Here is a 15,492-nt window from a genome sequence, read left to right as displayed (position 1 = left end):
TTTATTTTGTGTGAAAGCTTGTATATAATCCTGCATTAGAATCAGAACATTTCCCAGTGAAGAGAAGTGAGTTAGAAGTTTTGGAGCTCCTCAGGGTGCACAAAATTGTTCCGGAAAAGACGATCTGCCAAAAGCTGCCCGACGAAGATCATCATCACTAAACCTGAACCTGAAAAAAAAATCAGGTTAAAGTGTGAGTTAGACTCTAAAGGTGCATCTTAATCACCTCACGAGTTCCCAAGTTCCTTTAGCCATTTCAAGGTCTGTCTCATTTGCAAAAGTTCAAAAAATTCTGCTCTCTACAGGAAATGACATCATATTATTCAAAGTCTCTCAGCTTTCAATGTAAGTAGCTGTATTTTCTAACTGTATTTGAAGTTTGATTGAATTTTAAGTGTTTTTATTAAAATCTACTAGCTAGATTTTAGAATAATTATGCAAACAAATGTATATAAGATATAAAAGCTATATATTTGATCATCAGTGTTCTAATGTGTAGTGAACTAGGGTTCCTAAATTATACAGGTTCACTATGTACAAAAGAGGGCTTTGTAACAGGTTGGAAAGCATTCAGAGATTGAAATTCTAGAATGAGGAAAGTCAAACTGGTGCTCTAAAAGAAATCAGGAGTCAATGTGAGAGTCAGAACTCACCGAGAGCAATCCACCAGTGTTCTGTGGAAGGGAAATCAGCCATGACTGAAACACAACAGCAAACATGAAGATTTATTTATCCAGAAAGGCCTGGTGTGGTTGCAGGATTTTATCCAGACTAATCAAGATCTGTTAAATTCACTGATTTTGGTTTTTAATAGACAGATCAGGTTTTCATTTGGATGGAATGAAAACCTGCAACCACTTCAGCTCTTTCTGGATTAAATTGTACACCCTTAATGTAAACAGCTCAAATTCTCTATTTTTCAGTCATTACTTCTTGCACAGCAATTTACAAACAATTGTAATTTTTTGTGGAATTTTTGTAGCTTTTTTAATTGGTGGAATTACATTTTATGTTGTAGAACATCATAGCAGGTAGAAATGATCAATTCCTTATCACCTCTAAGTGAGCTGTAACTTTTCAAGCTCCTGTTACAGAAAATCGAGTGTAACCGATTCCAGCTGCAGTGTCCCCATCACGCCACCAGAGGGGGCCGTCACTCAAATATTGAGCTCTTTCTTTTCAAAGGACATTTCCTTTATTTTAGCCTTGTTAAAACACTATCGCTAATGACAGTGCGACGTATTGCATTTGTGTTGTGGCTCATACACCACGCTGTATCTCTTTAGTGTTTATTTGATTGCCGTTTTTTTTACCTTTGAATTATTTGATTGGTGTCTTTCAGTGAAATTGGAACGAATTCTTCAAACGTCTCAGTTTTAACTAAGATTCGGAGATACTTCGGTTGAATGTGGAAATAGAGTGTGAAATTCATTTGAAGCTATCTCTGGCTACAAAATTGTTCAATACCAGCAACTGTAAGGCCGACGTGTAGCAATGTGACTGTGACGGCGTAGTCCCACACGCACTCCTCGACGATCCAGGCGAACATGAGTCCTCCCACGATATACGTCACCTCTGTGGAAATCACACTCGCTGCACGAGGAACAGATGCACAGTCTCAAAAAACATGAATGCAGAATTTAATGGCGTCCTTAGAACTTGAAATAGCACCAGGACACCGGAGAACATAATTCTGTGCTCAATCCACATTTAGTCCACATTTATAGTTCTATGAAGAACCACTCTTCTGAAAAGATGTTCCACTAGAAAAATTGTGATTTGTGAGATTTGTTACTAGGTTGGATCAGGTAGTGATTAAGGTGAGGAGATATGGGGTGGGGTTCAATTTATCCCAAAGGTGTTTGAGCTCTATTGCATTAGATCTTCCACTCCAACTCATGGAAAGCAGATCTTCATGGAGTTGACTTAAGGCATTGGGTCTCCTATTTCAAATGTAGGGAAAATTTCTTGACACTACGAAATTTCCTGTAATCTGTCTGTACTAATTGGGAACAGGTGGTGGCAATTAGCAGTCTGGGGAGAAAAATGTACGTAGCTTTTTGAAAACGCATTTCAGATGTTTCAGTGTGAATTAGTGTCTTTTGGGAAACGATTGAAATCGATAGTGTGGACACGGTATGCCGTTTTTTTATTTATCCGGATTCGTGCAGACGTAGCCTCAGACACCGTGGGAACATTTCAGAGAAGAACCAAAAAAAAAATAATCAGGTGGTGATAACTTTTTTGTCCTTAAAAAACCTGAATTGGACTTACCTAAATATTCCGGACTGTTCCATGAAGGCTGAATTTTGTAGTTGAAAGGTGCTAATAACCTGTCGACGTCTTCTACCCTGATACAACAAACACATACCCATAGTATTCTTTTAAATACAACTCAACAGGATGGAGCTAATTGAGGTAAAATCTCTTCCGCAACAGTGAAGGTGGCAAAAATTCACAACAATTCCAAAATAAATAGAACCAAACTCCGAATGGAACCCATTCTCATTTAGGGAGTGCCGAATGTCTATTTATTATAGTTTCATCATTGTTAAGGTTATCAACTCTTCATCAGTTTTCATCAATCATGGTGACTGTAGCACTTGTATCTTCAGTCTTCTAGCTAATGTGGGAAATGGAAGTCTGGACACCAAGCTCTACTCTTTCATTTATTAGTTGAAGATTATGTTCCATAAAAAAGTAACAACAACAACAACAACCGCTGACCACTTTATCATCTGCATTGTCAAATAGTGGCAGAAAAAATTCCCAGTTCTCCAAGATGGCTGCTGGTATAATTAATGTTTTGGTTTTGGTAAAAGTTAGTTTTTTTTGTCAGGAAGTGACATCACTGGAGAAGTGGAAGATTGCTGTGAGAAACACCTGTTTTATTAGTTTCTCTCACACTGAGAAAAGTGTAAGAATTAGCATGATTTAAAGCCCAAAAATTTTTTTTATTGGAAATAAGTTGGTGCGTATGCATTTTTTATGTACTCAAAGACCATCTGATCATCTTTTTTTTAAATAGTACATAATTGGTATGATGATAGACATCACAGACCCACATTCATGCACCAAAAACCTTGCCATAAAAGAAACATCACCTTGGCAGCTCTGATTAAACTTGCTGAAAGGAAGCTTTTAGCACAGTTGAACTCGCCCACACATACAAGTGTATTATTTTCTAAGATTTACCTCAGGATGCCGATGCACAGGCTGACAGCGATGTAATAAAGCGAGTAGAAACACACCATACACATGAACAAGTTTTGAAGAACCACCTGGAAAACGAAACACAAAAAGCCTGCGAGTGTTAGCACGGGAATAAAACGAACGCTAAGACAATATAAAGAAATCAGTGCCAACATCAACGATCCCAGTCCTATCACTGAGTCAAATCCGTTCCTTTTGTTCACTTTGCCCTGCAAGAACTTTCTCCCATTCAACTGTGAACCAGTGTGTTTTAGGTAGATCTCCTGACCTTGAGATGAAGAGCTTTACCCATGTGTCGCTGAGCTTGGTGTTGATTGACAGCTTGCTGTGGCGCTTGAATTGAGGCATCCCACAGCACCGGTAGCAGTAATCCCACACCATGGGGAGCATACGCTTTCCGCAAAAAAAATTTTGCAAAGCGGTGTTATGCTAACTGTGTTTCTGTGAGCAGCGGTTTTAATGGGATTAGCAACTTGCTTAAACGTTTTAGCCTGAGTCGGATTAAATCCTACTCCCGGCGCCTGACATGGACAAAACGCGGCTGCAGAGTCATTTTTCTACGTCATGTTAGCACAAGCTGTTCATTGTATTAGCATGCGTTTCGAAGAGTGTTAGCAGGACCGCCTTGATCTTTTGTCGTATGGAAAAACGTATGGAATTAAATATATCATTAACGACAACATCCTGTTTAGGCACGGTTTAACACCCAGAACTGAGATTCCAGTGTTTTTTTTTGTGTTGGTGTCATTTAATTTCCTGTTCCCATGGCGACCCTGAGATTTAGCTAATCCTGACACTGTGCTGTCTTTAAGCATACTCCTGTTGACATTAGGACTATCAAGGATTATTTGCATAAAAAATACTGGAGGGAGGAGATCTGTCAGGGTTTCTGCACACTACACCTCCACCATCACACCCTCTGATCACTAATTGATAATAATAAAGAAAGAAAGTATACGAACTCTAGTTAAATTTAGAATAGTTCTGTATAATTTATAGTGAAGTGTTTGTGCAATAACACCATTTTAACTACAATATTTTTTTTAAAGTGTAACTACTTTATATATTTCTTTTCTTTTTACACATTTATTTTCTTCGTTGCTGTAACAGAAATTTCCCTACTGTAGGACGAATAAAGGTTTAAAGATCTAATCTAATCTAATTTAATCTAAAACTGTATGAATCAGTATCATATAAATATAGGATATGATAGTATTATTCAGTGCTGTTTAGTCTCTCTCTCTCTCTCTCTCTCTCTCTCTCTCTCTCTCTCTCTCTCTCTCTCTCTCTCTCTCTCTCTCATTCTCCTTGTAATTTATTCCTCTAGTCTGATGCTTTATTGACGTCAGTGTCATTATACAGACGTGTGAAAGAAACAGCACAGATAACAATAACACACTACTTATAGTAATTGACAATGGGTCTCTCTCTTTCTCTCTCTCTCTCTCTCTCTCTCTCTCTCTCTCTCTCTCTCTCTCTCTCTCTCTCTTTCCTTTATTCACTCTCTCCCATGTGTAATTTATTTCTCTTTCTGAGTCTGTTCTCTTATTTCCTTTTAATTCTGCAATGTTTTGTTCTCGCAATTGTAAACCAATTTCTTTCTTTCTTTCTTTCTTTCTTTCTTTCTTTCTTTCTTTCTTTCTTTCTTTCTTTCTTTCTTTCTTTCTTTCTTTCTTAAATGTCTCGGCCTCTCTCCTCCTGCATTTCTCTTAGTTTTTCTTCTAATTTATTAGAAGATAATTCTACATTCAGGAATTCTACATTCTCTTTCTCTCTCTCTCTCTCTCTCTGTCTCTCTCTCTCTCTCTCTCTCTCTCTCTCTCTCTCTCTCTCTCTCTCTCTCTTATTCTGTCCTTCTTTCCCTCCCTTCCTCCCCTCAACACCCCATCTTTCTCTCTCAGATAGTAGATAGTACCGTGTGTTTCTGCATATTAGAGATGGTGTAGGTGTGTTGCGAGAAGAACCGTCAAAGAAAGAAAGAAAGACAGAAAGAAAAGGATAGACACCCGAGTGCCATGAAGTGATGAATGAATGACAGAATGAAAAGATGCAGTAAATACTCTGACTTTGTTTATTGGTATGATTTATCTTCTGCTTTTTGATGTTCTTCTGATGTTCTGCAGATGTCTGGAGGAGCCTCAGCATTTGATTAATCTATAAACAATTTCTCCTCCATGACATGTTTCCCAGATTTCTGTAAAACAAAAAAAAGAGAGAGAGAAAGTTTGCGTGCCTGTGTGTGACGCGATGGTAGGCGCCGGAGGGTACTCTGGTGCTGAGAACTTCTTCTGGAAGAGGTACCTGGAGAAGACGAGCTCATTACCTGCACCTGCCAGGTCCTTCAAAGCGGTGAGGGAACACTGTGTCTGTGTACGGAAACATCTTTTGATATAGTTTGAAATCTCACACACACACACACACACACACACACACACACACAGCTCCATGTCTCAGTCTATACTGCTTTGTCGCCATGTTTCTTAGCAGAAGCCTCACCATGGTTTCCAGGTGATATAACCGCGCCCACTTACACTCCAAGCTCCACCCCTAATTTAAAAGCACTGTGTCTTCTGATTGGCCAGACCTTTGCCCCACCCACTTCTTTACAAGTTACTGCTTTAGTTCTAAAGATTTCTGCGCACAAATTCATTGTCCCTTTAATACCGAATGCATAATAATACTCTGAATTCTCACCTCTAAATGACCTCTAACATCTTTCTTTCCCCTCCATTTTGATGGATAGATTGGTGAGTGAGGCTCCTAGCAGGACACAAAAACAGGACACAAAACCCCACAGCTGAAAATCAGTGAGTGGGATTTTTGTGAGTGGAGATGAAACTGGGGACCCCAGAAGAAACGTACATGGACATGGAGATCCCAGTCTCACTTCTGCAGTTCCCATAGTAACGTGACACGAGCACACAGAACAAATATGCACTGGCCAGAGAACGAAATGTGTGTGTGTGTGTGTGTGTGTGTGTGTGTGTGTGTGTGTGTGTGTGTGTGTGTGCGCGCGTGTGCGCGCGTGTGCGCGCGTGTGTGCGCGTGTGTGTGCGAGTATCTCACAAACACCTTATCTAACTCAGTGTTTTAGGGTCAAGCCCATCTTATCTGCCTGTCCATTTGTCTATTCTTCCTTTATCCATTGTTGTTTCCATCTGTCTGTCTGATATGCATTTATCCATCCATCCATCCATCCATCCATCCATCCATCCATCCATCCATCTTTCATCTGTCTGTGCAACCATCTATTTAATCCTCCATCTGTTTGCCCATCTATCTATTAAAGAGACAGATCTATCAATCCATCTATCCATCTATTTGTCTGTCCATCTTTCTATCCATCTATCCATCTGTCTGCCTGTATATCTATCCATTCTATTTTTCTGTCCATCAGTCTGTAAATCCATCCATCTATCCATCTGTCTGTCCATCTGTCTGTCTGTCCATCCATCCATCCATCCATCCATCCATCCATCTATTTATTCCTACACTTTTCTGAGAGATGTATTGAACAGGCAAGTTTTAAAAACAGAGGTTCACAAACAGATTAATAAAATCATGAGTCAAGCCAGAAAGATAAACAGACAATGAGACAAAAGGCTACAACTAATTAACTTATCCCTTGCTCCGTCTTTGACCTTTTCTATGTTTGTTTTCACACACACCGTATCACAGACTGGTGTTGTGAGGATGGAAACACGAAACGGACCACAGCAACCAGAGATTATAATTTGGAAGATAAAGAATTGAAGAGTGTGTCGTGATGTGATGTGTTCTATCAGTCCCTTCCCCGATCTTTCGTTCTGCTCGAGTGACAGTTCTTGATCCCTGCTGGATCCTATTTGTATGCTAATCCACTCGTCTGAGGAGATGGCCTTCCGTTTCTTGTAAATAATAAGTCAATAAAAATAGGCCCGTCTGTTTATTTCAGCCACACGGGGATCCTCAGACACAATCCTCCTCTTTGCTGCTGATCCAATAGCAGCCTGCTTCTCTAAACTCCAGTCTTCGTCACATTGTGAGGATTAGAGTTTATACCATAGTCCATCCAGAGTCTATCCAGAGTCTAAACCAAAGTCTACCCTGGAGTTTATTCCAGAGTATTACTCAGAGTCTATCCCAAAATATATTCCAAAGTTTATCCATGAATCTATCCCATAGACTGACCTAAAGTTTATCCCAGATAGTAACCTGAGGTTTATTTCAGAGTCTATTCTGGAATCCATAGAGTCCCTACTAGATTCATAACAAGAGACTATTCCGGAGTTTAACACAAAGTTTGTCCTGGAGTTTGTCTCAGAGTATCTCCCAGAGTGTATCTCAGTCTATATCCCAGAGTTTATTCCAGAGTAAATTCCAGAGTTTATTCCAGAGCTTCTCCCAGAGTCTATCTCAGTCTATATCCCAGATTCTATTCCAGAGTCTATCCCTGAGTTTCTCTCAGAGTTTCTCCCAGAGTCTATCTCAGTCTATATCCCAGATTCTATTCCAGAGTCTATCCCTGAGTTTCTCCCAGAGTTTATTTCAGAGTCAATCTTAGTCTATATACCAGAGTCAGTTCCAGAGTCAACTCCAGAGTCTATCCCAGTCTATATCCCAGTCTATATCCCAGAATCTATTTCAGAGTCTATTCCAGAGTCTATCCCAGAGTCTCTCAGTCTATATCCCAGAGTCTATTTCAGAGTATAACCCAGAGTTTCTCCCAGAGTCTATCTCAGTCTATACCCCAGAGTCTATACCAGAGTTTATCCCAGAGTTTCTCCCAGAAATAATTATTCTCAGTTTATAACCCATCATTAAGTTATCCACCTATGCGACAAGGCTAATGGAGCAAAAAATAGTAACAGCAGTGTGATGAAATCGGCAGAAACGGATATGGTTTTGAAATCTGTTTTATAACTACTTACTTCTGAATGAAAAATTTACTATAATTGTTTCTGAAAGAACCCAAAGTTTCAGCTGGAAAAGCACATCTAAGAGTGGCAGATGATTAAAATAGTGTGTGTGTGTGTGTGTGTGTGTGTGTGTGTGTGTGTGTGTGTGTGTGTGTGTGTGTGTGTGTGTGTGTGTGTGTGTGTGTGTGTGTGTGAGTGTAGGTTAAGTGCCATGAAATGTCCATACAGTAGAACGAATAAAGAAAAAGCCAGACGAGCTGAGCCAGATGTTCTGGAGTGGGTCAACCACATCTGAACCCTGATCCGCCTGGACAAGGTCACGAGTGAGTGTTCTACCTTTTCGAGATATAAACAGGTAGCTAATAAAATTATAGAACCAACATTTAAATATAAGTGAATTACAGTGAGGAAAATAAGTATTTGAACACCCTGCTATTTTGCAAGTTCTCCCACTTAGATATCATGGAGGGGTCTGAAATTGTCATCGTAGGTGCATGTCCACTGTGAGAGACATAATCAAGTCAAGTCAAGTTTATTTGTATAGCGCTTTTCACAACAGACATTGTCTCAAAGCAGCTTTACACAAATCAACAGTTAAGGTGAATGGTGTGAATTTGTCCCTGATGAGCAAGCCTCATGATGGCGACTGTGGCAAGGAAAAACTCCCTTAGATGGGGAACCCATCCTCATTTGGGTGACATCAAGAGTTTGATCATAAATCTTTCAACAATACAGAACACTGGAGAGTGAGAACTAACATGATTACTGGAGTATAAGATTATAAGTGATGTTCTTTCTGCAGTCTTATACAGTCTATACGGTTAGTAGCTCCTAGTTTTATAAGCTCAGCATTTGGGATCATCACAGATCCAGCATCAGCTTCTCCATGCCAGAGCCTTTAAACACTCCAGGAGGTCCAATGTCAAACTCCACACATGTAGCGGGATCCAAATGGCACTGGTACGTCTCTAGATGGTTCGGGATGTTTGCGAGTTCTACTTCTTCAAAGGTCCGTAATCATCACGAGGTGGGAGGTGACTGGAGCTGGCCAAACCTCAGGGTGTCTCGGGATGGGGAGAGAAAGAGAAGCAGTGGAGAGGAATTAGCGTAGCTGCTGTTCATGATATTAACAGCACAAGTTGATAATGTGCATGTGATCAGATGTTCTGGAGCACAAAGTTATGATATGTGATGTGTGTTATGTGTAGGCTTTGCTAAAAATATATGTTTTTAATCTGCACTTAAACTGGGTGAGTGTGTCTGAGCCCCGAACACTGTCAGGAAGACTATTCCAGAGTTTAGGAGCTAAATGTGAAAATGCTCTACCACCTTTAGTGGACTTTGCTATTCTAGGAACTACTAGAAGCCCAGAGTTTTGAGATCTCAGGGAGCGTGGCGGATTATAGCATGTTAAAAGACTGGATAGATACATAGGAGCCAAACCATTTAGTGCTTTATAAGTGAGAAGTAATAGTTTGTAGTCTATTCGAAACTTAACAGGAAGCCAATGTAGGGACGATAGGATTGGGGTTATGTGATCATATTTTCTTGACCTTGTGAGAACTCTGGCTGCTGCATTCTGGACTAACTGAAGCTTGTTTATTAATGATGCAGGACATCCACCTAGTAATGCATTACAGTAGTCTATTCTAGAGGTCATAAACGCATGGACGAGCTTCTTTGCATCGGATATAGACATAATCTAAAAAAAAAAATTCCAGAAATCATAATGTATGATTTTTTAACTATTTATTTGTATGATACAGCTGCAAATAAGTATTTGAACACCTGAGAAAGTCAATGTTAATATTTGGTACAGTAGCCTTTGTTTGCAATTACAGAGGTCAAACGTTTCCTGTAGTTTTTCACCAGGTTTGCACACACTGCAGGAGGGATTTTGGCCCACTCCTCCACACAGATCTTCTCTAGATCAGTCAGGTTTCTGGCCTGTCACTGAGAAACACGGAGTTTTAGCTCCCTCCAAAGATTCTCTATTGGGTTTAGGTCTGGAGACTGGCTAGGCCACGCCAGATCAGGCTTCTTACAGAGCCACTCCTTGGTTATCCTGGCTGTGTGCTGTGTCATGTTGGAAGACCCAGCCTCGACCCATCTTCAATGCTCTAACTGAGGGAAGGAGGTTGTTCCCCAAAATCTCGCAATACATGGCCCGGTCATCCTCTCCTTAATACAGTGCAGTCGCCCTGTCTCATGTGCAGAAAAACACACCCAAAGCATGATGCTACCACCCCCATGCTTCACAGTAGGGATGGTGTTCTTGGGATGGTACTCATCATTCTTCTTCCTCCAAACACTTTTAGTGGAATTATGACCCAAAAGTTCTATTTTGGTTTCATCTGACCACATGACTTTCTCCCATGACTCCTCTGGATCATCCAAATGGTCATTGGCAAACTTAAGACGTGCCTGGACATGTGCTGGTTTAAGCAGGGGAACCTTCCGTGCCATGCGTGATTTTAAACCATGACGTCTTAGTTTACCAACAGTAACCTTGGAAATGGTGGTCCCAGCTCTTTTCAGGTCATTGACCAGCTCCTCCCGTGTAGTTCTGGGCTGATTTCTCACCTTCCTTAGGATCATTGAGACCCCACGAGGTGAGATCTTGCATGGAGCCCCAGTCCGAGGGAGATTGACAGTCATGTTTAGCTTCTTCCTTTTTCTAATGATTGCTCCAACAGTGGACCTTTTTTCACCAAGCTGCTTGGCAATTTCCCCGTAGCCCTTTCCAGCCTTGTGGAGGAGTACAATTTTGTCTCTAGTGTCTTTGGACAGCTCTTTGGTCTTGGCCATGTTAGAAGTTGGATTCTTACTGATTGTATGGGGTGGACAGGTGTCTTTATGCAGCTAACGACCTCAAACAGGTGCATTTAATTTAGGATCGTAAATGTAGTGGAGGTGGACATTTTAAAGGCAGACTAACAGGTCTTTGAGGGTCAGAATTCTAGCTGATAGACAGGTGTTCAAATACTTATTTGCAGCTGTATCATACAAATAAATAGTTAAAAAATCATATATTGTGATTTCTGGATTTTATTTTTTAGATTATGTCTCTCACAGTGGACATGCAGCTACAATGACAATTTCAGACCCCTCCATGATTTCTAAGTGGGAGAACTTGCAAAATAGCAGGGTGTTCAAATACTTATTTTCCTCACTGTATGTGTGTTTATTCCCATTGAGCAAGCATGGGGTGAGTGGGGCAAGGAGGATGTTATGAGGAAGAAACCTTGAGAGGAACCAACCTTAAACCCATCCTCATCAAAACATCAAGATTATAAACTATTAAACATTACAAACGCCGGAGAGTGAGAAATATCATGAGCACCGGAGTGTGTGATTATTAAATAAAATCACTTTAGTCTTCTACAGTCAGGTGGAGTTGTGGAACCAGGAGCTCCTAAAGAAAAACATTTGCGCTGGAACATCTCTAGATGGTTCGGGATCTATGAAAAGTCGGCATCTTCTCTTTAAAGGTCTGAAACTGGAGCTGGGACAATCTCTAGATGCATCGGGATCCTTGCGGGATCAGTTTCTTTTAACAACTGCTAACTGGGGTGTTTGTAGAAAGGGTCAGGTATTGATGGAGATATGGTGAGGAGGCCTGGAGTAGTATTTCAATACATTCCAAAGGGTGTTCAATGGGTTTGGAGCTCTATAGTGGAAAATCTTCCACTTCCTTCAACCCATGTGAGGCAGATCTTCATGGGGCATTGCCATGCTGGAACAGGTTTGAGTCTCCTAGTTCAATTCAAGGGATTGTTTCATGCCACTACATCCTAAAGACATCCTATACAATTGTGGGCTTCCAGGTTTGTGGTAACCATTTTAGGAAGAACCAGAAATCGCTAGAAAAGTGGTGTTTAAATGCAAGTGCTTCCTGAGATGAGAAACAAACTTTCAACCGTCTCTTGTTTATAAAATCCTACAGCAGCGGGTTTGTCTTTCATAAAGAGTTCCAAGTTGGACCTGTTTAGAAATGTAACAACCCCCTTAACAATCCAAAGAACCGCAAAGGAACCTTCTGGTGAAGAAGCCCATGTGTTTCCATTAACCTCCTCTTTATTTGTGATGGTAATGTGCAGTTCCAGTCTTTAAATACGATCCGACACGCTGCGATTAAGATTTTTAAATCAGCCTGTATGAGTTAAAAATACACCAGGTATATTCGCTGCAGCTGAGTAGAAAAAAACTTTTGATGAAATCTCGCAACCCGTAAAGCCAGCGAGTTATTGGAACCTGCTAATTCGTTCCTGGATCCCAGCCACCGTCATTTTTATGTCAACATTGTGTAGAGTAAACAACTCCAAGCGTATAGGAAACAAGTCCAAGATGTCGTTTCTTTCTTCTTCGATTTGTTTGGAGAAAATTGGCACCACATGACAACACTGTGTCATTCTCACATTCCCAGTTCACAGACACTGAGAGGAGCCAATCTGCTGTTTGTCTGGCAACTTCTATTCATCAGCTTTTAAACGCTACACTTTTGTTTTCTTCTCCAGTACATGAGCAGCAGCACCTGTAGAACTTGTGCAGAAAAAAAAGCAGCCAGTGACAGGTATGGAGGCCATGTCTATTTAACTTAGACTGACATGTTTAAAGGCAATGCCTACTTTAGAAAATCTGATAGTCATAAAGGGACAAACCTACTTAACAAAGACTGACAGGTACCTAGGCCACGCCTACTTAACTAAGACTGGTTAATAGGAAAACCACACCCACTTAACTAACACTGATAGGTACAGAGGCCATGCCTTCTTAACTAAGACTGAAAGGTATAGAGGTCACGCCTACTTTACTGAGATTGACAGGTATAGAGGCCATGTCTACTTTACTGAAACTGACAGGTATGGAGGCCACACCTACTTTACTAAGACTGACAGGTATAGGAGCCACACCTACTTTACTAAGACTGATCGGTATAGAGGCCATGTCTACTTTACTGAAACTGACAGGTATAGAGGCGACACCAACTTAACAGACTAGTAGGTAAAAAAGCCACATCTACATTACAGGGTGTGACAGGTATAGAGGCCACACCTACTTTACTAGGACTGACAGGTATAGAGGCCATGCCTACTTTACTGAGACTGACAGGTATAGAGGCCACACCAACTTTACTAGGACTGAGAGGTATAGAGGCCACACCTACTTTACTAAGACTGACAGGTATAGAGGCCACACCTACTTTACTAGGTCTGACAGGTATAGAGGCCACGCCTACTTTACTGCGACTGACAGGTATAAAGGCCATGCCAACTTTACTGAGATTAACAGGTATAGAGGCTACGCCTACTTTACTGAGAACGAAGGGTATAAAGGCCACGCCCACTTAACTCAGACTTAAAGGTACAAAGGGCACATCTACTTTACAAAGAGTGACATGTATAGAAGCCACACCTACTTAACTAATACAAACAGATATAAAGGCTACGCCCACTTAACATAGACCTACAGATATAAATAATACACCTATAGGTCTAGAGGCCACACCCACTTAACTGTTCTTAATTAAGGCTGAAAGTTACGGAGGCCACACCAGATTGGCTCATTCTGACAGACAGATATGCCACACCTCCCTGGATATTCTAGAAAGGTACCAAGGCCATGCCTCCTTTTTGTGAGAGACAGATGTTTGAATGGCAGAACCTGCACCTGGTTGTCCTTGTGAATGTCAGTGAGACATGTTTTCCGGCACGTGTGTGTTTTTTCAATGAGTCAGGAGTCCCAAATTGATCTGTCACTTTCTTTCTTCATTATCTCATCCAACCTGTCCGTCACCTTGACAAGGCCAACACGGCAACCGTCGCCACGGAAACGCTGCATCAGAAGCCAGTCGGAACGAAGTCTGAACGAAGGTAAAGGGCAGCTGTTTAATTACCATTCACATATACTGGCATTCAGCCATCTGTCATGTCGTAATTCCTCCGAGGAATAAATTGATCAGGGATTAGTAATTGTGCTGCTGTCAGCACCGTGGTGGAGATGTTACACAACGGGAGCTCGACTGGAGCACACGGCCAGGAGCCCGGATTGGAGAATAATTATGATGCCTCAGGCTTTTTCAGAGCTCTTTATCACAGATTGGTTTGTGATTCCAGCTGGCGTCCAGTAGACCTTGCAGAACTCTGTGAATCATGGCCCGGGTTTGTAATGCTTCTTAGTGTGTGTGTGTGTGTGTGTGTGTGTGTGTGTGTGTGTGTGTGTGTGTGTGTTTTTGTGTGTGTTTGTGTGTGTGTGAGTCAACGCTTTCCTGATAATGCCTCATGGTATCTGGCTGGCGCTGTAATGGGGAGGATTCACAGTCTGACAGTGGGGGATGAAAAACAGACCCAGCATGATTTGTGCAATTACTCAATCCAATGAGAAGTTATGCTTCGTTTCATTGAACACCACGTGGGAGAGCTTCCTCATCAATCTAGCGTACTTTACACACCTCTAACGGGAACCTCCACAACGCTGTCATGACCATTAACCCTTTAGAACCATCAAAACCATTACAAATTACCATTGTAAACAACAAAATCTAGTAATATTCCCATTATTACTATTAACACCATTACAGATTCCTGTTATAAACGTTAACATCCTTACAATTCCCACTATAACCATTAACACCATTACAATTCCCATTATAACATTTAGAGCTATTACAAATCCCCATTGTAATCATCAAAACCAAGTATTATTCTTTTTATAACCATTAACACCATTATAGGATCTTATTATAACCATTAACAACATTATAATTCCCATTATACCTATTACCACCATTACAGATTCCCATTATAACCATTAACACAATTGCAAACTACCATTGAAATCATTAAAACCCAGTACAATTTTCCAATATAGCCATTAACACAATTACCATTTCAATTATAACCACAAATGCCATTACAATTCCCATTATAACCATTACCACCATTTACCTTATAACCATTATCACCATTACAGTTATAACCATTATCACCCTCACAATTCCCAATAATAACCATTAACACCAATACAGATTCCCATTATAAGCATTAACACAATTACACATTTCCATTGTAATTATTAAAACCCAGTAAAATTCCCATTATAACCATTAAAGCTGTTACATATTCCCATTCCAGTCATAAAAACATTACAGGTTTCCACTCGGCCATTAAAACCATTATAAATTTCCAGTACAACCATTTCAATTAATACAAATGTTCAAGAAAATGATCAGAGTAGAATATTAGTGTAAATGCGTCTCCTCCTCGGACCACTTGGTTACCCACAAGCACTTGATTTTGGATGAAGGCTACAGTCCTGTGGTGGATTAGCTGCTCTTTCCTCGTCTCTGAGGGGTTTCACTTCATTCCTCCTAAAACAGACC

At 40.6% G+C, this 15,492-nt stretch overlaps 1 protein-coding gene and 1 long non-coding RNA gene across 4 annotated transcripts; one reads left to right on the top strand and one right to left on the bottom strand.

The window, feature by feature from the left end:
- Positions 1-42: 42 nt before the first annotated feature.
- tmem244 (transmembrane protein 244) lies at positions 43-4,092 on the bottom strand. Its single transcript, XM_083534593.1, has 6 exons — positions 3,502-4,092; positions 3,196-3,281; positions 2,275-2,351; positions 1,468-1,593; positions 654-698; positions 43-169 (listed from the first exon to the last, which is right to left on the bottom strand). Exons 1-6 carry the CDS (start codon positions 3,601-3,603, stop codon positions 72-74), a joined length of 534 nt encoding a protein of 177 aa, XP_083390719.1. The 5' UTR covers positions 3,604-4,092; the 3' UTR covers positions 43-71.
- Positions 4,093-5,063: 971 nt separating this feature from the next.
- LOC310722230 lies at positions 5,064-12,997 on the top strand. Of its 3 annotated transcripts, XR_014532314.1 has the most exons (4): positions 5,064-5,510; positions 5,970-6,116; positions 8,313-8,434; positions 12,629-12,997. It is a non-coding gene; the product is annotated as an uncharacterized lncRNA (long non-coding RNA). The 3 variants fall into 3 exon arrangements; XR_014532315.1 differs by lacking the exon at positions 5,970-6,116 and having other exon boundaries at positions 5,064-5,562; XR_014532316.1 differs by lacking the exon at positions 5,064-5,510 and having other exon boundaries at positions 5,632-6,116.
- The last annotated feature ends 2,495 nt before the right edge of the window (positions 12,998-15,492 follow it).

This window comes from Silurus aristotelis (assembly GCF_946808225.1).
Source record: "Silurus aristotelis genome assembly, chromosome: 28".
Lineage (NCBI taxonomy): Eukaryota > Metazoa > Chordata > Actinopteri > Siluriformes > Siluridae > Silurus > Silurus aristotelis.
This window is presented reverse-complemented; position numbering and strand designations above follow the sequence as displayed.

What these genes read in the sequence shown, in the direction of transcription:
- tmem244 (XM_083534593.1), bottom strand. Translation starts at nt 3,603, where the DNA reads ATGCTCCCCATGGTGTGGGATTACTGCTACCGGTGCTGTGGGATGCCT. An exon ending in CTGTGCATCGGCATCCTGAG is followed by an intron (nt 2,352 to 3,195) that starts GTAAATCTTAGA and finishes TTGTTGTATCAG; the next exon opens with GGTAGAAGACGTCGACAGGT. An exon ending in GAACAGTCCGGAATATTTAG is followed by an intron (nt 1,594 to 2,274) that starts GTAAGTCCAATT and finishes TTCCTCGTGCAG; the next exon opens with CGAGTGTGATTTCCACAGAG.